This window comes from Prionailurus viverrinus, chromosome E2 (genome assembly GCF_022837055.1).
Source record: "Prionailurus viverrinus isolate Anna chromosome E2, UM_Priviv_1.0, whole genome shotgun sequence".
NCBI classification, from domain to species: domain Eukaryota; kingdom Metazoa; phylum Chordata; class Mammalia; order Carnivora; family Felidae; genus Prionailurus; species Prionailurus viverrinus.
The window spans coordinates 14,897,564-14,923,181 of record NC_062575.1 but is presented as its reverse complement, the minus strand read 5'-3'; the positions used below and the strand labels follow the sequence as shown (position 1 = coordinate 14,923,181).

Here is a 25,618-nt window from a genome sequence, read left to right as displayed (position 1 = left end):
CTCTGGGCTGATGGCTCAGAGCCTGGAGCCTGTTTCCGATTCTGTGTCTCCCTCTCTCTCTGCCCCTCCCCCGTTCATGCTCTGTCTCTCTCTGTCCCCCCACAAAAAAAATAAACGTTGGAAAAAAAAAAATAGGATGGAATGCTCATTTAGCCATTTAAAAAAAATTTTTTTTAATTAAAAAAAAATTTTTTTTTTTTAACGTTTATTTACTTTTGGAACAGAGAGAGACAGAGCATGAACAGGGGAGGGTCAGAGAGAGAGAGGGAGACACAGAATCTGAAAGAGGCTCCAGGGTCTGAGCTGTCAGCACAGAGCCCGACGCGGGGCTCGAACACATGAGCTGTGAGATCATGACCTGAGCCGAAGTCGGACGCTTAACCGACTGAGCCACCCAGGCGCCCCTTTAAAATATTTTTACAGAATATCTAAAGATACTGGAAAATTATCCTTATTAATGTTAGGAAAGAAAAATATTTTCATTTTTGAAAAAATGTTTTTAGAAGAATGATTGGAAGGAAAATGGTTGAGGGAGGAAATACATCAGAAGATTAGCTGTAGTTGTTGTTAGGTGGTTGTATTTCAGGTAATTTGAATTTTTTTCTTTGCATGTTTCTGATATTAGAGATGAATATTAGTTTTATAATTGGGAAAAGATCAACAGTATTTTGAAAATGCTTGCTAGGGAAATCTAGGTCATTTGGATCTTTTGAGGGAGAAATACTGGGGAGGTGGGCTTATTACATGTGGTTGAGGAGAGATGGGAGATGAAAAAATACAGGCATCATTTTGAGGCCAATTTTAAGAGATTTGGGAGCAAAGACAGATCCTGGCTCCATTGGAACTGTAGGAATTCTAAAAAGAACATTAGGGACTGACCACTTTCAGGATTGAGGGAGGAAGTAGAAGGAAAGACCAGGAGAATGCAGCAGTGTTCTGGAGGGGTGCGGAGAGATGGATCAAAGGGATAAAGCGGGCCAAAAGATTGTCTTTTTTTTTTTTTAATGTTTATTTTAGAGAGAGGGAGCGCACATGTGCATGCAAAGTGGGGAGGGGCAGAAAGAAAGGGAGAGAGAATCCCAAGCAGGCTCTGTGCTGAGCATGAGATCATGACTTGAGCCAAAATCAAGAGCTGGATGCTTAACTGACTGAACCACCCAGATGCCCCTAAAGATTGCCTTTGTAAGCAGAGAAAGCAGAAGGTGAAGGAGGAATTTTAGAGAGCTTAGAGTTTAAGTTCCAAGAAAAGAAATAAGATTATTTCTCTTTCACTTCCTGGTGCTGCAAACACTTGCCACCCTCAGCGTTGCTACAAGTTGTTGGATCCTATGCCTTTTCCTTTGTAAGTAGTTTCCATTGTTATTAACCATGGACAGCTGTGAAAAAAACTGCAGCGTGTAGTAAAGTGTGGTGTGATAAAAAGAATGCTCATCTGGTGGAGAAGACCTAGGATTTTGTTCTACTGCTGTCACTTTTAACTTTTATGTTACTGGAACATCATCTTAAATCATTCATGCTCAAAACTGTACAGAGAGTGTATAAAGCACACTGGAGAAACAAGTCGCTGAAACTTCCTGTGCCAGATTGCTCGGTTTCTTGTGTATTCTTCCAGTAGTTTTCTAGGCATACATATACAAATCTATATGTATTTATTAGCCCGTTTTATTTTCCTTTATAGAAATGGAATCTAATTTATATCCGTTTCTCAACTTGTTTTTCCATTTAACAGTGTATCTTGGACATCTTTTCAGGTCAGCATATATGGATTGATTGATTGATTGCCAACTATATATTATTCCATCTTATGGATGAACCTTAGATTTTTGACCTAGTGTGGCGACTTTCAAGAAATCCTGATTAACTATGATTCTTTATTACTTTTACCACCATTCTTTTTTTTTTTTTCTAACATGGTTCTTACATGATATTTTGTTTTCTGTTTTTTTTTTATAGTAGATATTGAGAGCCAGACTGACAATAACTTGACAAAGGAAATATATAAAGAAAAACATAATACATCATTTGAACTTCAGAGGGACTTTTTGCAGGAAACAGACTTTTCAGAAGCCTGTATTCTAGAGAAACAGCAGGAAGTCCATTTAGTAGGAAGCATGAAGAAAGAAAACAGCAGCATCATTGATGCAACGGTGAAAGACAACACCAGCCCCGTGGAGGAATGTTTCTTTAGTCAGATTCCAAACTTCTTTCATTGTCACACCATCACCACTGGACAGCAGCCCCTTGAACATATGGGATTGGAGAAAGGCTTCAGCTTTGATACAAAACTTATTCAGCATGAACTAATTAATTCTGGGGAAAGAACTTTTAAATGTGAAGAATTAGTGGAAACCTTCAGGTGTAACTCTCAGCATCAAAACAGCTACACTGGGGGAAAGCCCTATCAGTGTAAGGAGTGTGGCAAAGCCTTTAGCGTTAATGCAAAATTAATTTGGCATCAAAGACTTCATAGCGGGGAGAAGCCCTTCAAATGTGTGGAGTGTGGGAAAAGCTTCAGTTACAGTTCCCATTATATCACACATCAGACCACCCACAGCGGGGAGAAGCCCTATCAGTGTAAGGTGTGTGGGAAAGCCTTCAGCGTTAATGGGAGTCTGAACAGGCATCAGAGAATCCATACAGGGGAGAAGCCCTATCAGTGCAAGGAGTGTGGAAACGGCTTCAGCTGCAGTTCCGCATATATCACACATCAGAGAGTCCACACTGGGGAGAAGCCTTACGAGTGCACGGACTGTGGGAAAGCTTTCAATGTTAATGCCAAATTAATTCAACATCAGAGAATCCACACTGGAGAGAAACCTTATGAATGTAATGAGTGTGGGAAAGGCTTCAGGTGCAGTTCCCAGCTTCGGCAGCATCAGAGCATCCACACTGGGGAGAAGCCTTATCAGTGTAAGGAGTGTGGAAAAGCCTTCAGTAATAATGCAAAACTCATTCAGCATCAAAGAATCCACACAGGTGAGAAACCCTATGAGTGTACTGAATGTGGAAAAGCCTTTAGTGTCAAAGGGAAGTTAATCCAGCACCAGAGAATCCACACGGGTGAGAAACCCTATGGTTGTAATGAGTGTGGGAAAGCCTTCAGGTGTAACTCTCAGCTGCGGCAGCATCTGAGAATCCACACCGGGGAGAAGCCTTATGAGTGTAATGAGTGTGGAAAGGCCTTCAACGTTAATGCAAAACTAATGCAACATCAGAGGATTCACACTGGGGAGAAACCCTTTGAATGTAATGAGTGTGGGAAATGCTTTACTTCTAAAAGAAACCTACTTGATCATCATCGAATCCATACTGGAGAAAAGCCTTACCAATGTAAGGAATGTGGGAAAGCCTTCACTATCAATGCCAAACTAACTAGGCATCAGAGAATACACACTGGGGAGAAACCTTTCAAATGTATGGAATGTGAAAAAGCATTCAGCTGTAGTTCTGACTATATTGTACATCAGAGGATCCATACTGGAGAGAAACCCTTTCAATGTAAGGAGTGTGGAAAAGCCTTCCATGTTAATGCCCATTTAATTCGGCATCAGAGAAGCCACACTGGGGAGAAACCCTTTAGATGTGTGGAGTGTGGAAAAGGGTTCAGCTATAGTTCTGATTGTATAATACATCAGACTGTCCATACTTGGAAGAAACCCTTCGTGTGTAATGTGTGTGGGAAAGCCTTCAGGTTTAGCTTCCAACTTAGTCAGCATCAAAGTGTCCATGGTGAAGGCAAATCTTAATGAGGAGGACGTGGCAGAAAACTCTCAAGGTTAATGAAATGGATCAAGTATCATCAGATTCCCCCTGGGAGAAAACCCTGAGAGGGAAATGAATGGGGCATCTTCACATGGAAACAAATCTTTTCCATCTTTTAAAATCAAGAATGAGGACTGGTTAAAAAGTAACATCCAAAAATGAATAGCTTGTTCTATACCAACAACCAATTAGAAAGTATAATGAAAGAAAGGATCCCATTCCCAACAGCATCAAGAAAAGTGGATTTTCTTGGGATAAACTTAATTATTATACACAGGTCTATGGAGAAGTAAATCTCCAGTAAGGGCCACAAAAGGAAAAATTAATGGGGGAGAGAGAGAAACCTTGTTCTTAGCCAGGAAAACTCAAGATATTCACTCTACCTAAATTTACTTCCCTTTGACAACAAGCATGTATCACTTTTGTAAAGAGGATGAACAATAAAAATTTCCTTAGAAAAGATGAGTACATTTTGTATTTTCATGGAATGGAGAAAACCTTTCCTGAGCACCAGATGAAAGCTAGAAACCAACCATAAGCAAACATACCAAAATACTGAGTTTTCAAAATTAAATACATATATTCTCAATAATTCCAAATACAGTTAAAAGATAAAGCACAAAAAGTGGAAATACCCTTGTAAGTTTTGTGATATAAAAGTTTAATATATAAAAAGGTCTTACAATTAAGAGATAAGTAATATAATAAAGCCCAGAAAATGATACTAGCAGGCAGTTTTTAAAAAGATGTAAAAATGACTAATGAAGAGATGCTCAGGCTCAGTCCTCTAAGGCGTGAAAAACCACGCACACAGTCATACACAGGGAGCCCCCAAACCTCTCTTCCACAGACCCTCCCATAGATACACTTCTGGCCACAGACATAATGTACCCTACGTATACAGAGACCGTACACTCCCTGAGGCACTGACACCTGCTGCTGCATGCTGTGTAGCTTGAGCTACCGGTGTTGGCCAGGGGTACTATCTTGAGTATTTCAAAGGCACCATTCCTGTTAGAAAGCTAATGATGTGGTGTAGGACCTCAGCAGAGTGTCCTGGGGATGCCATTGTTGTAGAAATCCCTATCCACTGCTCTGCCCCCAGGCCCCTGGGAACTAAGTGGGCGTGGAGGCAGAGCCTGGAACCCCTCAGAACATAGGAGGGAACAAGGCCTTCCCCCTGACTATCTGAACTTGCACTTCTTGGTATTTCCAGACTTCAAAGTGCCCCAGACCATTTATTTAGAAACAGGCCCAAAGGTGGATGGCCTGGTCACCCAGCAAATCAGCTGCTAATGTCTCTTACACAGGCCAGAAAGCCACAGCACTCGCCAACCATCCTGGTTCATGAGCAGCCACTAGTTGTGTCTTTGCAGTCCTGGCTTGCAGCAGCATCTGGCAGTTTCTCTGCTGAGGAAAGACCGAGGCAGGGATTCTAGGAGAGTCAGCCGCTGAGGACAATCTGTCCGGGATCTGATACCAATGTTCTATGTGACCATGGTTTCTGGGTCTCAGGACCTTGTCAGTGCAGGGTGAGGGCTGGCAACAGAACTCAAGGCTGTTCCCACCCAGATGGTCCCTGAGGGTTTTCTCTTTCTCTGTAGGTCTGTTACTATCCAGGGCAGGTGCTCTATTCTGATACTAAGGACAAGAGGAAACAGAAAATAGATACCTGCAAAGCCTCATGAAGTCGAATGGCTCCATCAACCAGTGGTCCTGATATCCTGTAGCCTCAGTGCTCATAGGTGACTCCAGCCCAGAGCTGCCTGGGCCCAGTGGAAGCCTTATCAGGACAAAGAGGAGCCATGGCACTGGAGACCTCTGTCCCCTCACAAAAGCTCTTCTCTTTTTCTGAACTGGAGCTGTGAGCCTGGAAGGGCCAGGATTAAATAAAGCCTTTGTCCCTCGGTCCCCATCAGCATGTTCTGTCCCTGCAGCACACCCTTCTACCCTGGCCTGTCACATTGGAAGGGTCCTCAGAGAACATCTGCTCCTGCCCTGTCCAGGTCAGGATGGTAAATTGAGGCTTAGAGGGAAATATGGCTGCCCAGCACCCAGCAGGTGAGGGGATGGCCTGGGGAGAGAGGCCCAGGCAGGACAGGCCTCCAATGTCATCTTGGGAACAAGAGGCCCAGCACAGCTACCCCTGGGCTATCATCCCTCTCCTCCTGGCAGAGAATTCTGAGAAGATGCCTCTGGACTCTTCTGTCCTCTCTGCCTCTGACGTCTGCATTCTCCCCAGACTACAACCCCACTCTATGTGCTATCCTGTCTCTTGATAGGGAACTGAGGACACCCTTCCCCTTGCCACAGGCCAGGGTCGACCAAGTGCTGGGGACCAGGAGATGAGCGAATCTTGGCCTTCTCCGCGAGTCCCCAGTCTACCGGTTGGGAGAGCTCCCTGCAAGTCCCTTCCCCCAGCTCTGAGGCCAGAACGCAGCACAGACCACGTGGTCCCCAGCAAATCCAACTGATCTCAAGACTCCCGGGACTCTAGCCCCCCCGTCTGAACCTGCTCTGCTGGGCCCTGGCTCCAACTGCGCTCGGGCAGCCAGCGGCCAGAGCCTCCCTCTTGCTCCAGCTCTGCCTGCAACAGCTTGCCAGTCCCCGGGTGGCTCCGGTGATCCTGCATTGTGCCTCCAGCCCCTGCCAGCCGCTGAAATCTCACAGGCACTCAGCACAGGCCCAGCCTCCAGGAAGACCTCGCGCTGCGCGGCCGATTTCCTCCAGCCCGCCACGGTAAGGGGCAGTTCGGCTACCCGTACCTCGTGTCTGCCACCCGTCCTTGGCCGGCGAGCCCCGGGCCCACGCGCTCCCAGGGTGGGGACCTGAGGCGCTGGGTCCCATCCGTCCTGGGCCACAGCGCGCGGCGTGGGTAGCCAGGTGGCAGCTTTCCCACCAGGGCACTGTTTTGGCCCCTGAACAAGACAGGGCAGGGGCGTCGGGCCTGCGTGTCCAGGGCTCTGGGACTCGCAGTTGAGAAGCCATTAGCAGCCACTGGCCACCAGCCTCGGCCGCCTGCTGCCCCCGGTGGCCATTTCGCTCACTGCAGGGCGCAAGAAGCCCGGGCCGCTCTCCAGGAGGGACTGGAAGCACAGAACCCCCCACTGTGAGGCTGCCAGGATGCAGGACCTTTCCTCCCTACCCTGATCCCAGGGGTGTTCCTGGGGCAGCCCGGTCCGAGCTCTTGGTGGAAAACTCAACTGGGGATCCACCGGTGGTGGGGGTGGGGTGGACACTACCTTAGACAACCGGCAGGCCAGAGTTGGAACGCACAGAAGGCTTAGGCCAGGGCACTGCAAACTCTTAAAGAAGCATACTCCTCCACCGCCCCGCCCTCCCCCGCCCCGAGAAATCTTACTCAGAGGCGCATACTGTAAACTCACCTAAGTTGAGCCCCTGTGGGAGACTGTGAAGGGGCCAGTTGCCAGTGGGCCCGAGAGTAAAGGTCAGGGGGTTTGTGCCTAAAGATGTCTTGGAAACAGGGGTATCCAAGACAGAAATCGGAATGCGTTCCACAGAATCCAAGCGTTCCACAGCAGGGCCGCAAGTGTGAGTTGGGTAGGAAGAACAATAGATAAGGGAGGTGGGATCCACAGCCCTGGGAAGGGCACATAGTAAAGAACAGTGGAGTTAGAGGAAGTGCAGGGACCAGGTAAACAGTGGGCAGGGGCCCAGCCCTGCGGTGCGGTGTTCTTAATACCCAGAGGGCTTTCCCTGCCTTCACACTGAGCTCAGCCCAACACCACTGCCCCCTTGCTGGCCCTCCCCCCTCTCCTTTGGGTCCCCTGTGCTGTGTCCTCCACCAGCTCTCTGAGCCCTCTACCTGGAGCTTGTGTTTTCCAGCCTTACCCTGTGGACCACAAAGTCACTGGGGGTGGGAGTGAGGACAGCTTATTGGGCTGGGCAGGACCTTGCTAGTTGAATCATTTCAGTTGAGTGGATGATGTTAGTAAATCAGTAAGGGAAGAAATGTTTTGTGTCTATGTTTATATGGTTTATATACGTTTTCATCAGCAACGGGTGTCCAGGTGGATTCCCGAGGAGGGTCTAGTGCTGAAAGAGAAACTCCTGGGGTCAGGGAGCCTCTGATGAGAGCAACCATCGAGTGCACACACTGGCCTGTGAGCGCAAGTCTTAGAATTTGGTTGCTTTCCAGTTGCCCGCCAAAGGGCTCTGCACCCCCCAAATAGAGATCTGGAGGTCGATATTTGAGCCCAGGCTTTGAGGATCCAAACAGTGACCTCAGTGTTTGCCCACTGAGTGCTGCTCCTCACTGTAACCCACCCCCCCAAACTTCCCCACCCTGTTGACATTCCCCACCCCCCACCCCACCCCATGCTGCCATTTGACTATAGCTGGCAAGGGTGTCTGGGGGCGGGGGCACCTGCAGCTGGCTGGCTCTTCCACTAGGGGAGCAAAAGTTATGAAAACCACCAGCTAAACTGCCTGGTATCTGCTGGATGAAGGAAGAGGAAAAATGCTATGGTAACTTGCGAGGCCTGTAGCTCATGACACAATGTCTGATTTTATTTTATTGTTGTAAAATACACATAATATAAAATTTACCATTTTAACTGTTTCAAAGTGTGTACTTCAGTAGCATTAGGTACATTCACAGTGTTGTGTACCCATCACCACTGTCCAAATCTCAGATCTTTTTCATCACTCCAAAAGGAACCCCATATTAAGAAATTGCTCCCGGCTCCCCAGGCCCTGGCAGCCACTAATCTGCTCTCTGTCTCTCTGGATTTGCCAATTCTGGACGTTTCATGTAAATGGGATCATACGATATGCAGGCTTTGTGTCTGGCTTCTTTCATTTAGTGTAAGGTTTTCAAGGTTCATCCGCGTTGTACTATGGTCAGCACTTCATTTCTTTTTATTGGTGACTAACAGTCCTTGTGTGGATGGACCACATTTCGTTTATCCAGCCATCCGTTGATGGATGCTTGGGTTATTTGTACCTTTTGGCTATTGTGAATAATGCTGCTGTGAATGTTGGTGTACAAAAATCTGTTTGAGCCTCTGTTTTCAGTTCTCTCAGGTATGTACCTAGGAGTGGAATTGCTAGGTTATATGGTCATTCTGTGTTTAACTTTCTTGAGGAACTGCCAAACTGCTTTCTGCGGCAGCAGCATCATTTTACATTCCCACCAACAATGCCCTGGCATTCCAGTCTCTCCATATCCTCACCAACATTTATCATTTTCTTAGTTGTTGTTGTTGTTGTGTTAGCCATCCTAGTGGATGGGAAGTGGTATCTCATTGTGCTTTTGGTTTATATTTCCCTAACAACTGCTAATGTTGAGCATTTTTAACTGGTCTCCAGACTCCAATCTTGCCGCCTTCCCCTAAACTATCCACTGAAGGCCTGGTTCTTTCAAAACACAAGTCCGTTCCTGTCTCCCCCAGCTCAGAATCCTTTGCTGCTCCCCACCTAGTCTCCCTAGATTAGAACACACATCCCTGCCCTCCCTGCCCTCACAACACACTCCCTGTGCTCCAGCTCCTAGAAAATTCTCCCATTTGTTAAAATGCACTTCTCCAGAGGCGCCTGGGTGGCTCAGTCAGTTGAGGATCCGAGTTCAGCTCAGGTCATGATCTCATGGTTCATGGGTTCAAGCCCCACATTGGGCTCTGTGCTGACAGCCTGGAGCCTGCTTTGGATTCTGTGTCTACCTCTCTACCCCTCCCCTATTCGCACTCTCTCTCTGTTTCTCAAAAATGAATAAACATTTAAAAAAATAAAATACACTTCTCCAAACCTTTGTACCTGCTATGCTCTCTACCTAGAACATTCTCCCATGCTCTCCTCCCCATCCCCCCACCGCTTTCCCCACTGATGCCTCCCATCCTTCATGTCACACACTTCACGGATCACTCGTGATCTTTCACATCTGGTGTGTCCCCCTTAACTGTATTCCCCTGTCACACCCTCCCTAAGTTCATCAGGTCACACTCTCCACTCTGATTTATAATTGACAGTTCAACTGTTAGTTTCACTCCAAAGACCTAAATTCACAAGGGTCAAGGCCAGGTTTGTAGGCTCAGCCCTGTGTCCTCCCAGACCAGTGCAACCAGGGAGCAGTAAAACTGTGCTCACTGGCCACTTGGAGGGAAGGGTGGTGAGTGAGTGGGTGGGTGCACAGATGCATTTGATTGCAGTCCTGGACCCATTTTGTTTCCTTTCCTGGAAGCTCCAACACTCTGGTTCACACAATTTTGGTCCTACCTGTTGGCCACCAACCCTAGTATAGCCTGGGCTCAGGATGGGCACCTCCATCCATGGGCTCGGCAGAGGGACAATAGGGTGAAATTGTCCTTGCCCATCTTTTTGTGGTCATTTTCCCTTTCCATCTCAAACTAAATTCCTCCTGTGCCCATGACCTCAACCATTCCCAAGACCACAGGGGTCTTCCTTTATCATTTTTGTCCCTCCTTCCCCAGCCTCTGGAATATCTCCCAACCTCTTCCCTCTACCCTCTCTCACAATCTCTGTGCTCCTGTTACCCTTCTCTGCAAAACCCTCTACTTGAGTGGTTTTCAACCTTAGCTTGCATTGGAATCACAGTGGGAGGTCTGAAAAATGCTGTTGCCCAGGCTGCTTCCCTACTAACGGGAATGGGGAGGGCACAGATACCTGAGCATTGGTAAGTACCTGGGTTACCTTAACTTGCCTCTGAGCTTGGGAACCACTGTTCTTGACACTGTACCCCACAGAGGCTGCCCCATTTCTTCTTTTGTTCAAATGTCTCAGTTAAGTACTCTGCACCCCCATTTCTGTTCTCAACGTCTGACGATTCACATATTAGCATTCTAGTGTCTGGCCCAAGAATGCACAGAAACCACCACCTCCAGGCTGCTGAAGCCAAATGGCCCCCTGTTCCCGGCATTTTCCATCTCCCTGCAGCCTGGAAGAGGGCCGTGTGGGGTTGTGTGAACCTGGCCTCAAACCCTCACTCCAGCCCTTCCTTGCTGTGTGATCTTGAGCAAGGTACTTAAACTCTTTGAACCTTATTTTCCTTAGATGTGACTTCCCTCCTGGGGCAGCCGAGAGGGGGCAGTGATGACACAGAGAAGCATGCCCAGTGCCCAGCAATGCAGCCTATTAGGATCCAGACCCTATGCCTCTGCTGGCAACTCTCTCCTCTGTGGGCTGCCTCACTGCACAGGGGACTTCCCACTGGCCTCTCTCCCCTCTCTTTTTCTTTCCTCTTTGGTAGGCCCCTAAGAATTGCTCACCCTCAGTGAACATTTACATGAAACCTGGCCTCTTCAAAGCCCTCTTAAACCTCCAGGTCTGACCTCAGCTTTAAGAAGGATGTAATCTTGTCATCTCCATTTTACAGATGTGAAAGCTGAGGCACAGGCTGGCAACAGAGAAGTGGCAGGCCTGGGCTTCAAATCAGGAGTTTGATGGAAGGGTTGGGCTCCTCACCATTTTGCTTGCTGCTTCCCCCTTCAAGAGAGGCCCAGGCTTCTGTCCTGGACCCTCTGTGTTCCCTTTCTAGATATTGCCAAGTTTTGTAGATTTACATGTAGGGGGTAAAACAGAGAAGCGTCTAGAATAAAACAATGGAGAGTATTATCATGGTATTGAAGGCAGAAAATATTTCCTAAATAAGACAAAAAAAAAAAAAAAAGACTAACCTTAAAAGAATAGATAAACTGGACTGAATTAAAATTAAGAACTTCCATTCATCTACAGACACCATTAAGAGCTTAAAAGGCCAGCCACAGGTTGGCAAGAGACACAGGCAGTGCACATGTTCTGCCAAAGGATTCATACGCAGAGTATAGAAAGAGCTCTTATGATTCAGTACAGCTCTCTCTCAAGCATATTTTTAAAAATCAGATAGGCCTGGCTTTGGACCCTTGCTCTCCCACCTGTTCAGTGAGACCCTGGATAAGTCTCTGTGATGTTCTGACCCCCCGAATTAATTCTCATATTTCCAAACTAGCAATAAAATCCATGCCTCACTGCTGTGTGTTTCCTGTGAGAATCAAAAAAGGGATAACTCGTCAAAAAAGGGATAACTCCCCCAAAATGGTCATGCGTCAGCTCGGGAATTACATCAACCACCCTCTGTCCTGCCCTCTCAAATCAGAGCTCCCTAAGGACTTGGGCCATGTCTTAGCTTGATCACTGGTTCTTGGCACCATGCTCAGAGTACATGGGAGTGTAAATCTGACGCATGAGTGGACAAGGAACAACATTCTTGGATGAAGGAACAGCATAGGGAAGTATGAGGATGGAAAGGTGCAATCAAGTTCTTTTGGGGTCAGGTTAGGGTGCAGTCAAGGAAAAAGCGAGAACAGGCTGAGCCTGGATGGGGACAGATCTCAAATACTGGGCCAAGGATAATGCCAGGATTATCTGGGAGACCACAGGCAGTAATAAAATTTTGGGGGATGAGGGGTGTGTTAGTGAGGGGGAAAGAGAAAGGGAGAGACAGTGGGTTTTGGAGATTAGGGGTCAAAAGATTTCTTTGTGGGCAGCAGCCATTTCAGGACTGCTGCTTCAAAAGAAGGAAGCCAGCAAATGAGGAAGGAACCAGAGTGGAAGAGAGTGTGTTCAGTTGGAAGGGTGAGCAAGAGGCGGGGGGGGGGGGGGGGTGGGGGTGGGGTGGGGTGGGGGGTGGGGGGGTGGGGAGAAGGGGGAGAGCAGGAGGGGATCCAGCTTCACCGCCATTCTCTCCTGCAGGAGGGGACCACCAGACTGAGGGGCTGGCAGTGGTTCTCAAATGTGGCACCCAGGAACCTGTTAGAAAGGCAGTCTCAGTCCCCACCCCACACCTACAGAATCTGAGTCTCTGTGGCGAGGGCAGGGGGCGGGGGCTGCACTCTGAGTGTCATATTTAAGAACCACTGGATGAGGGGTGCCTGAAAAGAAAGGCTTCCCTGGTCTTCCCTTCTAGTGGCCCCCTTCTCCTCCCATCAAAGCCCATATTGGCCTCAGCCCCAAACCAGTCTTCAATCCCAAAGAGATTCACCAGAAGACATGAATCTAAACCAGCTCTTGGGGACAGCTCTACCCAGTTCTCGGCCTCTGTGCAAATGCTGGCTCTAGTGGGCGGCCCGAACCCGATCCAGAGACTTCCCCCACAACAGTTTCTGGCTCCATCTTGCTTCCTGCCTTGCCCTTACTTGGCAGACCTCCATCTTATCTCTCTTCCAAGGACATAGGGTCTAATTGGAAATGGCAGGTTGTGGCCACGCCCACCCGGGAATTGAGGAACCATTCAGGTACCATTCAGGGCCAGGACACCTGACCCAGGTTCTGACCCAGGGCTTGATTATCAATTAAGCTAAGGTTTAAAAATAGCAGCAGTTCACGGAGGGGGCTGTGCCTGGGTGTGAGAGGAAGGGTTTCAGCACCAGTGAGGTCTCCGTTCTGCTGCTGCCTTCCCTTCTCTGGGGTTTGGCTTTCTGCCTTCCAGGGTGAGTTTCCAGCCATAGGGATTGGTGAGTGCTTGCCTTGTGGGCAGGATGGAGCCCCAGCACTAGCGTTTTCTGTGGAACCTGGGATAGGAGTTGCTTGGTAAGGGGTGGGGTCTCTACATTTGCAGCTCTGGGGATAGAGCAGAGCGGGGTTCAGTGATAGTGACTCTTCCTTCTGCTCTTTCTAGAAAGCCTTGTCTTACTCTTAGGGTGAAATCTTCTTCATCTGTGAAATACTGGCTAAATGGCCTCACTGCCTTTAAGCTTTACCCAAGGGCAGCTTGCTGCCAGTCCCCGCTTGCTCATCCTCATCACGCTGGCTGGGAATGTGGGTACTCTGGGCCTCCACCCTCAGCAGGGTGAGCCAGCCCTCGTGGCCCATTTAATGCAGGCTGAAGGCGTCAGGATGAATTGGTTAAATTATTTAAACAAGTAACTGAGCATCGCAAGGACCCCAAATTATCATTTGGGGGAAGGCGAGAAAGATGGATTTGGTCAAGGAAAAGATTCAAGGTCTAACTATTTTACATTTAGATTCCAGGAGCCACACAGATGCAAAAACTATCCCAGGTTCTACGGTGGCCAGATCTTCCATTCTTCTTTCCTTTGGGTCAATTTGCATTCCCAAAGACGACTGCTTTTCCTGATTTCTTCTGTGCATACAAACATATGCAAAGATAGGTTCTAATTTCCATCCTTCTTTTCCACCAAAGCTGCTATTATGCACATTTGTCTGAACCTTAGATCCACCCCTCCCCTCCTTAACACACCTTGAATTTTTCTCCAGTCCTTAAAGATGTGTCCTTATTACATTTAACAGTTGTGTAGTATTCCACAGAATGCATATACTGTGACATTTCACCAGTCCCTTCCTGTGGCCATTGGATTTTTCCAGTCATCTGCTGTCACAAACAGTGCTGTGGTGCTTCTGCTTGTACAGGTGTCCTTTTTGTGTATATTTAAGTGCACCGTCAGGCTAAATCCCTAAAAGTGGCAGTGTTAGGTAGCAGAGTAACCACATTTGTTTTTTTAATTTTTTTAAATTTATTTTTGAGAGAGAGAGAGCGCGAGGGAATGGGGGTGGGGCAGAGAGAGAGGGAGACACAGAATCTGAAGCAGGCTCCATGCTGTTAGCACAGAGAGTGATGCGGGCCTTAACCCCATGAACCACGAGATCATGACCTGAGCCTAAGTCGGACCCTTAATCCACTGAGCCACTCAGGTTCCCCAGGTAACCACTTTTGTAAAGACAGTGGATATTTGTCTTCCTTTTCCTCGTGGAGAGTCAGGAAAGGAGACTGTTTAGAGCCAGACAGGGCGGGATTTGAACCTTTTCCCTGTGCTTTCTGGTTAAATAACCAAAGTTGAGCTTCAGTTTTTAAAATCTGTGAAATGTGGCTCACACGGTTGTGAGGAGTGTGTTTGGTTCAAGGCTAAACACATAGTAAGAGCTCAAAGTGTTCAGAGGATTGGAGTCTGGCGATACAACTACATCTTCCCAAAGGCAGGCAACCCGGCCTCTCTGGGGTGACCATGGGGCATTTGCTGAGGGTGGGTTCTGAGAACCAAGGACTGAGCTTGGTCGTCCAGGCATGGTCTCCATAGACAGGGGAAGACCCCCTCCCCAGACCACCTCTCATTTTTTGGCTGAGCTTTTGCTCTGCTGTGTTCTGGAACGCTGGGTCTCCCCAGGCCCGTCCAAGGGCTTGCTGTTGGGTGGCCTGGGGGAAGGCAGATGGTCTGTTTTAAATCCTCAAAGGTCTGGTCCCTGGCACAGTCCGCAGATAAATGCACTCACTGCCATTTAATGAAGGTCTGCCAGTAGCCTTGCATAATTCTGAGTATTCTACACGGGATTCCATTTAGTTCTCAGAATGACCATATAGGGTGGGATAGATGAATGTACCCACCAGCAAACTCTCTGTGATTGTGTGATCTTGCTCCATCCAAATGGAACATCATGTCTGCATACTGCCTTCGGGGATCCCCTGAAGGCAGGGAAAGCGCCTGTGGCATGAGTGGAGTTTCCCGTTACCCCATGTTTACACTGGGGGTGAGTCCTCATCTGAAAGGTATATTGCCAGATTAAAGGGTGACTCAGATTTAAAAGGACTGGAAATGCCATCTGTCTAGATGTGTCTAGGAAAAACCCAACACCTGCTACTAACATCTCAAAGTGTCTGTGAGAAACGTTCACCCTCGACACCATCACTGCCAGCATTTAGGGTAAAACATTAGTCGGCCACTGTCTTTTGAATCCTCTCACCATGAGAGGTGTTCTCAGAGCCTCCTAAACAGGCCCTGAATACTGCACATCTGTGTCTCTGCATCTGTTCTCTCTTGCTACAGGGGATCAGGACGAACTGGTAACCCCGGGAGCTGTTTGATGGGCTCATTTCTCAAGCCCAAAACCGGGTGGCTCAGACACTTGATTGATCTAAGAACATGAATAGAGAGAAGGAGGGGGCCTCGTTTAGTACACTCAGAATTTATGATGAACCAGAGGAGTGGAGGAACATGCTAGAAAGCTCTGGCATTTCCTCCCAGCATGAGCACCAAGCACAATCCCAAGCAGAGGGGGAGTATGGGATGCCTCAGCAGCCCCCGGCTCCCCAGACATCGCATGGCCCGGTTTATCAGGAGACGAGCTCTGGGACCCCACAACAGTGGGTCCTCCAGCCTCTGGACAGATCTGAGCTCCAGGCCAACTGGCTTTCTGAGGCGGAGCCAGAAGCAGCAGCAGAACTGGATCGCAGGTAGGTCTCCCCTTGAACAAGACTGGTGGTGGGAGAGGGGATCCCAGCACAGAGCCCTGCATTTCACGTGCTGTCCCCTCTCTGCTCTCTATGTGTCATAGCTTCCTGCCAGGACCCGAGTGTGGTAAGTCCCAGGTGGGATGCGTGGGCAGGGAAGGTGGGGGACAAGACTCAGGCCTGGTGTCAGGACAGCGGCCCTCTCCTTGAATCCTGCGGTTCTGTTGCTATCCGTTGCCCCTCTCTGTGAGCGGGTGGGTGTTGATATTTCCCTGCAGGCCAGCCTTGCCCCTCGCCACCTCCCAGTGAAGAAGTCTGGTCATTCCTCAGGGCAATTGTAAGTGTGTTATTTTTCCAAACTTGGAATCTTTGCCTTCCCCTGCCCTGCCCCAAATAAGAAGCTAGTAAGAAGAAGGTGAGGGCACGCAGTGTGTCCTCATTCTCTCTCCCTTAGGCGGTGGTGGTGGTGGTGGTGGTGGGGTGGTCCTGTAGCTCCCTACTTCTTCTGAGCTAAGCTACCCTGCCCTCATCACCAAGATATAGGGCCCTCAGCTCACAGTGTCACCTCTTCAAAAGCTGTGTCCTCGGGGGGCTGTGCCGGGTCCTGCTCTTCCTGCTGGTGCACAGAATTGTCTCAAAATGTGGCTCTGTGTGTCAATGAGGGAAGCCTGGGCACCATGTGGCTAGTGCAGGAGGATGTCTATGGTCTGGGGTCCCCAGATAAGAACATGGTTTCGCCCCGGGTCAGAGAGGGCTGTTGGGTGAACAGTTAGGAATTCAGTCAGCGGACCGGCAGGCTGTGGATGACAGTAGGCTGGGGCTATGCCCTTTGATGGCCGCCTACCTTCTCCTGTCCCTAGCCTCCCGTTCCTGATGAAGTGGTGGTCAGGCAGAGAGCCCCACGGGAGTCCTGGAAGGTTGGCAATGTCCGCCATGGAAAGAAGGTCTACGCCATTGCCATCAGCAGCTCGACTCACCACGTGTACACGTGTGGGCATGGCTACATTAAGGTGTGGGACGAGAGCGCTTTGCATGCCTGCAACAAGGCCCCACAGGCCCAGCTGGACTTCCAGGTGAGGGATGTTTGGGATAGGCTTGGGGAGCCAGGGTATGATCTCTGGCGTGAGACTCTGACCCTGTGCCTTAAGGTGGTGATGTGAGGGTGGGAACTGTCCCTGCAGGACCATCAGAGCCGTGTCCTCACCTGCAAGCTGCTGCCTGATGAGCAGAGCCTGATCACTGGGGGTCTGTCCCGGAACCTGACTCTTTGGGATCTGGCACCCACGCCTCGCGTCAGGGCACAGCTGGCCTCCACAGGCCCCATGTGCTATTCCCTGGCTCTCTCCTCCAATGCCCAGATCTGCTTGGCTTGTTTCAAAGGATTTGTTGAGATTTGGGACTTGCAGAACCAAATCTTGATCAGGTATGACCTAGGGGAGGGCTTGACAGTAAGGTGTTTGGGAAAGCCTGTGTCCCTTTCTGGACAGCGCTTCCCCGCTCTGTGTGGTAGGATCAGGGGAGTCTGTGAGGAGAATATATGGTGGGGGGGCACTCCTGGGGGCTTCCTGGGCCCAGAACTTCCTAGTGTTTAACCAGTGCGTGAATCTCTATGAGTTGTTTTCCCTCCAGGAAGCACGAAGTCCCTGAATATGGATCCCGATGCGTGGACATCGCAGGCAATAAGTTCTGGACAGGAGGTGAAGATGCCAGCCTGTATTCCTGGGACCTGAGGAGCTACCAGAGGGTGCAGGAGCACCATTTCCGGCATGAGGTGCCAGGGCTGAGGGCAGTCACGGTGGCTGGGAGCTGGGGGTCCTGCAGGAGGAAGGGCCGGGTTTCAAGAGGAGACACAAATGATGGTGTTGGCAGCTTGGAGCACTGACTCTAGTCCTTTTTCTTTTCTTTTCTTTTCTTTTCTTTTCTTTTCTTTTCTTTTCTTTTCTTTTTTTTAATTAAAAAATTTTTTCTTAACGTTTATTTTTGAGAGAGAGAGAGTGAGCCCTAGCAGAAGCATGGGAGGCACACAGAGAGAGAGGGAGACACAGAATCTGAAGCAGGCTCCAGGCTCTGAGCTGTCAGCACAGAGCCCAACACGGGGCCTGAATCCATGAACTGGGAGATCATGACCTGAGCTGAAGTTGGACACTTAACCAACTGAGCTACCCAGGCACCCCTGACTCCAGTTTTGTTCCCAAATAGATCCTCAGCATTACCCATGACCCCAGTGAAGAGTGGGTGCTAGTAGGCTTGAGAAACAGTGACATCATAATCCTACACACGCACCGGAGGGAGAAGTTGAAGATTTTCTTTAACAAATACATCCACCACCACAACCTCAAGTTTTCTTCCTGTGGTGAGTTGAAGCCAGGTGACACCTCTAGGGGCCCTGTCACACCATGGGGTGTCTACCTATCTGCAGAATCTGGGCCCAGCCTTGTTGCAGGGTCTGTTCCTCACCCTCCAGCCCCAAGCGCAGCCAAGCCAAGACCCAGGTGTCCACTCTCCTGCCTGCTGCTCTTGCCTCTGCACCCACCTACCCTTCCCCACCGCTTCCTCTCCCACTGTGGTCTGGCACCCTGTTTGTCTTCTGTCCCCCTCCCTCTCCTTTCTGGCTCTCTCTGTAATGGTGCCTTCCTACACAGAACAGCAGCCTGAAGACACAGGCAGGCAGAAGAGACATGAAATCCCATCTGATTGTCCTTTTTTTTGTTCATTGATACTGACCATGATCCCACGTGTAGCAGGAGGGTAGGACCAGATGAAGGAATGGCTTGGGTCTTATCTCTGATTTTTATAGATGGGGAAACTGAGGCAGAGAAGGAGTTGCCCTTTCCCTAGTCCCCTTGGGAATGAGGCTGGGATTGGAATGCAAGCTTGGTGTCTGGCCTCTCCATCTGCCTTTCCTTTGCCAGGGAGCTATTTTGTGACCACGCTGGATGAATCGATCCATTGCTTAGCTGCACCTTCTCTACAAAGGTTGTTTCAGGTATTGGGAGGAGGGATGGGCACACCCAGGCACTCAGAGCTCATAGCTTCAGATCCATTATGTCAGGTCCCAAGGACAATGCTGGAAAGTACCTCCGGGGTGGTATCTGGGCCGTTTAATACATCAAGGGGAATGAGGACCCAAGGTCCAGTGAACTCATGGGCTTCACCTTGAACCACGAGACCTGCCCTGTTGTCTCCAGACTGAGGCTCAGGTCTGTCCTTAGCCTTGACACAGCCCTAAATGAGGCCTTCATCTCTGGCCCAAGCCTGGCCCCTGCCTGTAGTCACTCTTGGCTTCTCTTTCCTTGTAGGCAGAGGAGTCTACCGATATCCTGTGTTGTGATGTGTCCTCTGACAACCAGTATCTGGTCACAGGCTCCAAGAACAGTGCCACCGTTTACCAGCTCTTGTATTGAAGGTTGGCATGCCGTGATCCTGCTGGCGAAGACCCAGGGAAGGTCAGCAGGTAGAGCGGATGACCACTTCCATGCCCCGGATACCTCCACCTTAACCCTCGATGGACCGTCATCTGTCCATTCCCCCCGCCCCTGGCACACGCTCAGCCTGTGCTCTCAGGTTTTTATGAGATGGCTTAGGGGTTTTTCCTTTGTTATTTTTCTACCACTGATTTCTGGGTTTGGGTGGGGAAACCTGACTTTATAACTAACAAAATAGAAAAGCAAAAACCAAAATGGCCTAAGATGTGGTCAGTTTTTCCAAATAACAAACTTATGGTGATGGATTGCTTATGCCCCCACTCAGCAGCTTCCAGGATGTGGAAGGAATTTTAGACCACACTTAGTTTTGTTTGTAACTTTTTGGAGGGTCGTCAGAGAATTCTTGGAGCCTTCAGAAAGCTCAAGAAGAAACCTATTTACCTGTGTAAACTTTCAGACTGTATTGGGGTGTCATTAGACCACCAACACTCAATTCTTTTTTTTTTTTGAATATTTATTTTTGAGAGAGTGGGAGAGAGAGAGTGTGTGTGAGCGAATGAGGGGCAGAGAGAGAGGGAGACAGAGGATGCAAAGTGGGCTTTGCACTGTCAGCAGAGAGCCTGATGTGGGTCTCGAACTAAAAAACCACGAGATCATGATCTGAGCAAAAGTCGGACGCTCAACTGACTAAGCCACCCAGGCGCCCCCAACACTCAATTCTTGATCCAGGTTAAGAGTCCATGAGCTGGTCTAACCACATCCCAAGGAAGGGCTCTCTCTCTCTCTCTCCTTTTAGCAACTGCTTGATGATACCTGGTTTTATCTGAATCTTTGAAAGGCCTGCTCTTCATTCTGGCTTTCTATAATATTCCATCTGGCCCTCTCCAGGCAGAAAAAGCCCATCTCCTGAAATCAAGCCATATCGGCCTGCTTTCTTGCTCATTCTGATTCTTCACTTCCTGGGTGTTGGCATGGCTGAGACAGCTGGCCTCCCACTGAAATTTGTAGCTTGTGTCACTGGGAGGAGGCATGAATGTGCCGTTCTTTACTTTGAGATATTGTCAGGCACCTAGTTCTTGCTGATGAATCATGAGTGAGAAATGAGTTCCGTTCCTGGACCGAGGCTAAAGGAGTACGGGGGTCCCCTCCAGGTTCTTGATCCCCTTCTACTAGCTCAAGGCAAAGACATGGAGGCCCTTGGGGATTGCAGAGCCGTGCAGTGGAAGCATCCTGTGTACATGAATCAAACATGGAGAAAACTGCTGGCTTTGGACTATGCTGTGGAAGAGAAGCTGGTGTTTGAGCTGTTACACATTTTGGAATCTATTTGTTACTATTGCCTTGGAAACAGCAGACTTACTTAAGGGGCCAGATAATAAATATTTTAGGTTTTGCCATATGGTTTTTGCCCCAGTCCCTCAACTCTGCTGTTGTAGCATGAAAGCAGCCATAGACAATAGATAAATGAATGAATGTGGCTGTGTTCCAATGGAATTATATATATATATATATATATATATATATATATATATATATATATATATAACAGGCAGTGGGACAAATTTGGTGTGCTGGTCAAAGTCTGCCTACCCCTCTTATAGCCAGAGTGCCTCTAAATAATATACATAATTGAAATCCATTCAAAAATATGATACAGAGGGTAGAGGTCAATAGAAGATCTAGCCCACTGGGCTCTAGACAAATAGACACATTTATAACAAGTGTCCATTTATAGATAAATGGATTAGCAAATGTGATGTACATGTAACGTACACACACACAATGGAATGTTATTCAACCCTTAAAAGGAAGGAGATCCTGACACCTGCTACAACATGGATGAACTTTGAAGACCTTATGCTAAGTTGACATAAGCCAGTCACACAAAGACAAATACTGTGATTCTATTCATAGGAGGTATTTACAACATTCATGGAGAGCAGAATGGTGGTTACAGGGCCTGAGCGAAAAATGGAAGATTAGGGTTTAATTGGGATAGAGTTTCAACTGTGCAAGATGAAAAAAAAAAACTCTAGAGCTGGATGTGGTGTTGGTGGCAAATTGTGTGAATATACTTAGTGCCACTGATCCGTACACCTTGCAGTGGTTAAGATGTTAACATTTATGGATATTTTGCATAATTAAAAAAACAAAACAATTGGGGAATTAAAAAGATCACATTTAGAATAGTAATCTCTGAAGAGGGAGGCAGCGAAATTGGGTCATAGACGGGAGCTTCAACTCTCTGCAACGTGTATTTCTTCAAAAAAAAAGTTCATCAAAATAAAATTGCTTCAAGAGAGACAGGAAAGGGGACAGGCAACCCATAGAAGGGGAGAAAATATTAGCAAATCCAATTTCTTTATATCCAAAATATATCAATAAGTCTTGTAATGCAACCATAAAAAGACACATAAGCCAATTTCAAAAAGGGCAAAGGATTTGAATGGACATTTCTCCAGAGATGGTATACAAATGGCCAGTAATCACATGAAAGGATGTTCAACAAGGTCATTAGGAAAATGCTCATCAAGCCCACAATGAAATACCACTTCACACCTGCGAGGACAATTGGACTAAAACAGAGACAACAGCAAGTGTTGGTAAGGATGTGGAGAAATTGGAGCCCCCATACACTGCTGTTGGGATTGTAAAAAAAGTACAGCTGCTTTGAAAAACAGTTTGGTAGTTCAAAATGCTTAACCTAGAGTTACCATATGACCTAGCAATTCCACTGTTAGGAATATGTCCAAGAGAATTGAAAAAAGAAAAAGCACATAAGTTGAGGGGGTCACAACCGGAGTGATAAAGGAAAAGAATTTAAAAATTTTTTTTGGAAAAAAGGTAAGAGTGCTGGGGCCCCTTGCTGGCTCAGTCTGTAGAGCGTGAAACTCTTGATCTCAGGGGGTCAAGAGTTCAAGCCCCATGTTGGGCGTAGAGGTTACCCCCCCCCCAAGAAAAGTAAAAGGTAAAAGTCCCAAATAATAGCAGTATTCATTAAGTCAAGTAGTAGCATTGGAACTTCAAGGTTAGTTACTAAAAGAATAGTAAACAAGGGTACAGTTTCCAAATAGAGGGAAAAAACTAGCATAATAGAATATAATAACACTAATGTTATTATTCATATTAATAATTAATATAATCTATTAACTCATTAACCTATTAGTTTATTAATGTAAATATAATAAAGCAATCCAAAAGAAGATGCACAACAAAGAACAGGCAGAACAAAAAGGGAGACCTTATTAAAATGGTAGATTTAGGGGTGCCTCGGCGCAGTTGGTTAAGCGTCCGACTTCAGCCAGGTCATGATCTCGCGGTCCGTGAGTTCGAGCCCCGCGTCAGGCTCTGGGCTGATGGCTCAGAGCCTGGATCCTGTGTCTCCCTCTCTCTCTGCCCCTCCCCCGTTCATGCTCTCTCTCTGTCCCAAAAATAAATAAACGTTGGAAAAAAAAATTTAAAAAAAAGGTAGATTTAAATCCAAGTAGATCAGTAATTATATTAAATGTAAATAAGGTAAATATTCCTATTAATCTGTAGAGGTTATTTGACTGGATTAAAAATATCTCAAATATACGCATTTATTTTTTTTTTAAAGTTTGTTTATTTTTGAGAGATAATCCCAAGCAGGCTTACCGTGGAGCCTGCCACAGGGCTGGATCTCACAAACTGAGAGATCGTGACCTGAGCTGAAATTAAGAGCTGGATGCTTAACTGAGCCACCCAGGCACCCCATGAAATGTAGGTGTTTAAAAGAGACATTAAAACATAAGCATAATAGAAGTAGGAAACTACTAGAAAAAGATGTTTCTTGTACACACGAAATCAAAACAAGCTGATATTACATTAATGTTAGGCCACATGTAGTCTAAAATGAAAAGCAATACTAGTGATAAAGATGAACACTTCGTAAGTGTTCAATTCAGGTTTGATTCACAAGGAAGATACAAGAATTCTATGCTTTATGCATTTATTAATGTAGCCTCAAAGTATATACAAATGACAAAACCGAAAATAACCAATAGTTCAAACATACAAAAATATAACAAGAATTAAAGAATATAGAAGATTAACGTGATTAGAAAATTTAGTACAATGCACACAACCAGTACAGAATACTTCCCCCAAATATTCAAAATGCATTTACAAAACGACCATACATTGAGCTATTTAATTCTTATAGAATATATTCTATGACCCAGGCTCCTGGCTAGTTCAGTTGGTAGAGCAAGTGACTCTTGATCTCTGGGTGGTGAGTTCAAGCCTCTCAGTGGGTAAAAACTTACTTTAAAAAGATATATAGATATATATATATAGATATATATATATTTTAAAGTAAGTTTATTATATATATTATCATATTATAATATATCATATCATATTATAATATATCATATCATATTATAATGATATTATCATATTATATATATCCTACATCCACAATGCAACCAATTAGGATAGAAATGAATAATAAAACTAGAAATCTCCCTATTTTGGAAAATAAATATACTTCTAAATAATAACTAGAGATTAAATCACAAAGTAACTGGAAGCTACTGTAAACCGAATAATCAAAAATTGAAGTCTTCAGCTAGAGCCTTGGGTGTAGCTTGGCGTCGCCTGGGCTATCAGTGCCACGCCCCACCTTTCGGTCCCGGGCCACGTGGAGGACGGGCGCTGACTACCCAGGTTGCCCCGCTCTCGAAAGCCTGGTCTGGAATAGAGCGAGGGTACAGTCTCTGGATACAGCCTCAAAAGAAGGTGCAGACACAGCTTTGCTCCGAGTAGAGGAAGCTGGGGAGAAAAGAGAGATCGGAAGTGGTCCAGGAGATAGGTTTTCACAGATTGTTGTAAAAGACAGTGCACCGCTCGGCACCTCCTTGTCCTTTTCCCCCCAGTCGCGCCAACACGGTGTGTTTTTTTTCTCACAGGTTTTTATTCTTGGCTCGAGAGGGTGGCCGAGGTCCTTCCTCTTGCCTGCGGCTTGCTCTCTCGTTTAGCGAAGCTGGGGGATCTGTGTGCAGAGCCAGGATTTAGTTCCGCCGGGGCAGGACGCTGCTTTACGGAGGGCATCCCTCTACCTGTGGTCCTTGTAAGCACCCTTCGTTAGTTTTTATGAAGACGCCACGTTGGAGCATAGTAAAATGACCGTGCCCTCTCTGAGGCTCGAACTCAGGACCTTCAGATTATGAGACTGACGCGCTGCCCACTGCGCCAAGAGGGCCGCTGGAAGAAAGGAAGGGCTTCTTTACCACTGAAGGGAAGTGCCTACGGCCCCTTCCGCCGCCCGAGCTGCTTACGCGCGTCCATCTCCCTGCATAGACCCGGGAGTCCCCGCCGCGGGTCCCAGGCCGCCGGCACATGCAGATACGCGGGGATATTTGGGGGCACATGGGGAAGGAGGGTCGCTCTTCAGGGAGAGGAGCGGTCTTGTCAGACGGAACGCGCCCCGGGCCCCGGCAGCCCTACGCGGACCCGGCCCCGAGCAGCCGCGCTCCCGGCAGGTGCACAGCCTCCGAGGATGACCCCTCCGGCGCGCTCGGGCACTTAGAAGGCAAGCGCCTGGCTCCGGCGGAGGGCAGGTGAGAGGGGCTGCCCGAGCCGATGCCTTCAATCCTGACAGCGACGAGCTGGCAAGTGGGCGGGCGGACCTGAGGCTCGCTGTGCCGACGTGTGGGAACTGAGGCTGGATGGGCTGGAACCGGCTGCGGGTGGGCGGCAGGAGGCGCCCCTGAGCCAGGGGTGGGTAAGGCCCTGGTAGCAGGCGGGCGAGGACAGAACGGGATGAGGAGGAGAGTGGGCCTGAGAGCCGTTAGGGGCGTGAGGTCTCCAGGCCCAGGTCCTGGAATAGGGGTGGGAGTGAGGTAGGGGAAACGAGAGAAGATTCCAGAAAACTCTTGAGAGATGAATTCAGTAGGAAAACACAGGGAAGAAATTATGGTTACCTTGGACTTGCCAGTTTATTGGATTCTGTATTTTTGTATCCTCTTAACAATAATTTACTCCCTCATTAAAAGGGGCGTCTCGTCTTGAAGGGCAGAAGAGAGGCATCATTTCCCCTGACCAGGGTTTCACGTTTCATTGTGATAAAACTGCTGGGTGGATGGATGGGTGGGTGGGCAGAACATACAACCATTTCTAAGAAGGCCTTCTTTCCTTATTCTCTCCCGCCCTTCTTCTTTATTCCTGCAGGGAAATTTCTGCTGCGGAAGGACTCATCATGCATCCCATTTAC

General features: G+C 47.8%; 2 protein-coding genes, 1 long non-coding RNA gene and 1 other non-coding gene across 17 annotated transcripts in view; 2 read left to right on the top strand and 2 right to left on the bottom strand.

Moving 5' to 3' along the window:
- Nucleotides 1–4,635, top strand: part of ZNF23 (zinc finger protein 23) — a 40,487-nt gene extending 35,852 nt beyond the window's left edge. For 6 of the 12 annotated variants that reach the window (XM_047834750.1, XM_047834753.1, XM_047834749.1 and 3 more), the window contains one exon: nt 1,954–4,269. In XM_047834750.1, the coding sequence (XP_047690706.1) occupies nt 1,954–3,746 (1,793 nt within the window). In that variant the 3' untranslated portion in view covers nt 3,747–4,269. Of the gene's footprint in view, nt 1–1,953; nt 4,274–4,624 lie in introns of those variants that run through there. The other 6 variants (XM_047834758.1, XM_047834757.1, XM_047834756.1 and 3 more) reach the window with 4 other exon arrangements.
- Nucleotides 2,159–7,235, bottom strand: LOC125152646 (uncharacterized). Its single transcript, XR_007147256.1, has 3 exons — nt 7,149–7,235; nt 5,435–5,632; nt 2,159–2,240 (listed from the first exon to the last, which is right to left on the bottom strand). It is a non-coding gene; the product is annotated as an uncharacterized LOC125152646 (long non-coding RNA).
- Nucleotides 6,100–25,615, top strand: TLE7 (TLE family member 7). 3 transcript variants are annotated; one of them, XR_007147254.1, is made up of 11 exons: nt 6,100–6,501; nt 15,555–15,961; nt 16,063–16,085; nt 16,237–16,295; nt 16,819–17,031; nt 17,140–17,381; nt 17,588–17,729; nt 18,158–18,311; nt 18,871–18,944; nt 19,258–19,412; nt 25,576–25,615. XR_007147254.1 is itself a non-coding variant. In XM_047834760.1 (10 exons), the coding sequence occupies exons 2-10, from the start codon at nt 15,651–15,653 to the stop codon at nt 19,360–19,362; spliced, it is 1,323 nt and encodes a 440-aa protein (XP_047690716.1). In that variant the 5' UTR covers nt 6,100–6,501; nt 15,555–15,650; the 3' UTR covers nt 19,363–19,482. The 3 variants fall into 3 exon arrangements, 1 of the variants encoding a protein (XP_047690716.1); XR_007147253.1 differs by lacking the exon at nt 25,576–25,615 and adding an exon at nt 20,535–20,608; XM_047834760.1 differs by lacking the exon at nt 25,576–25,615 and having other exon boundaries at nt 19,258–19,482.
- Nucleotides 24,535–24,607, bottom strand: TRNAM-CAU (transfer RNA methionine (anticodon CAU)). Its single transcript has one exon. It is a non-coding gene; the product is annotated as a tRNA-Met (tRNA).
- Nucleotides 25,616–25,618: the final 3 nt, after the last annotated feature.

Coding starts and splice junctions, on each gene's coding strand:
- TLE7 (XM_047834760.1), top strand. CDS start 15,651: ATGAATAGAGAGAAGGAGGGGGCCTCGTTTAGTACACTCAGAATTTAT. Junction 16,086..16,236: donor CCTGCCAGGACCCGAGTGTG/GTAAGTCCCAGG, acceptor ATTTCCCTGCAG/GCCAGCCTTGCCCCTCGCCA. Junction 18,945..19,257: donor CTCTACAAAGGTTGTTTCAG/GTATTGGGAGGA, acceptor CTTTCCTTGTAG/GCAGAGGAGTCTACCGATAT.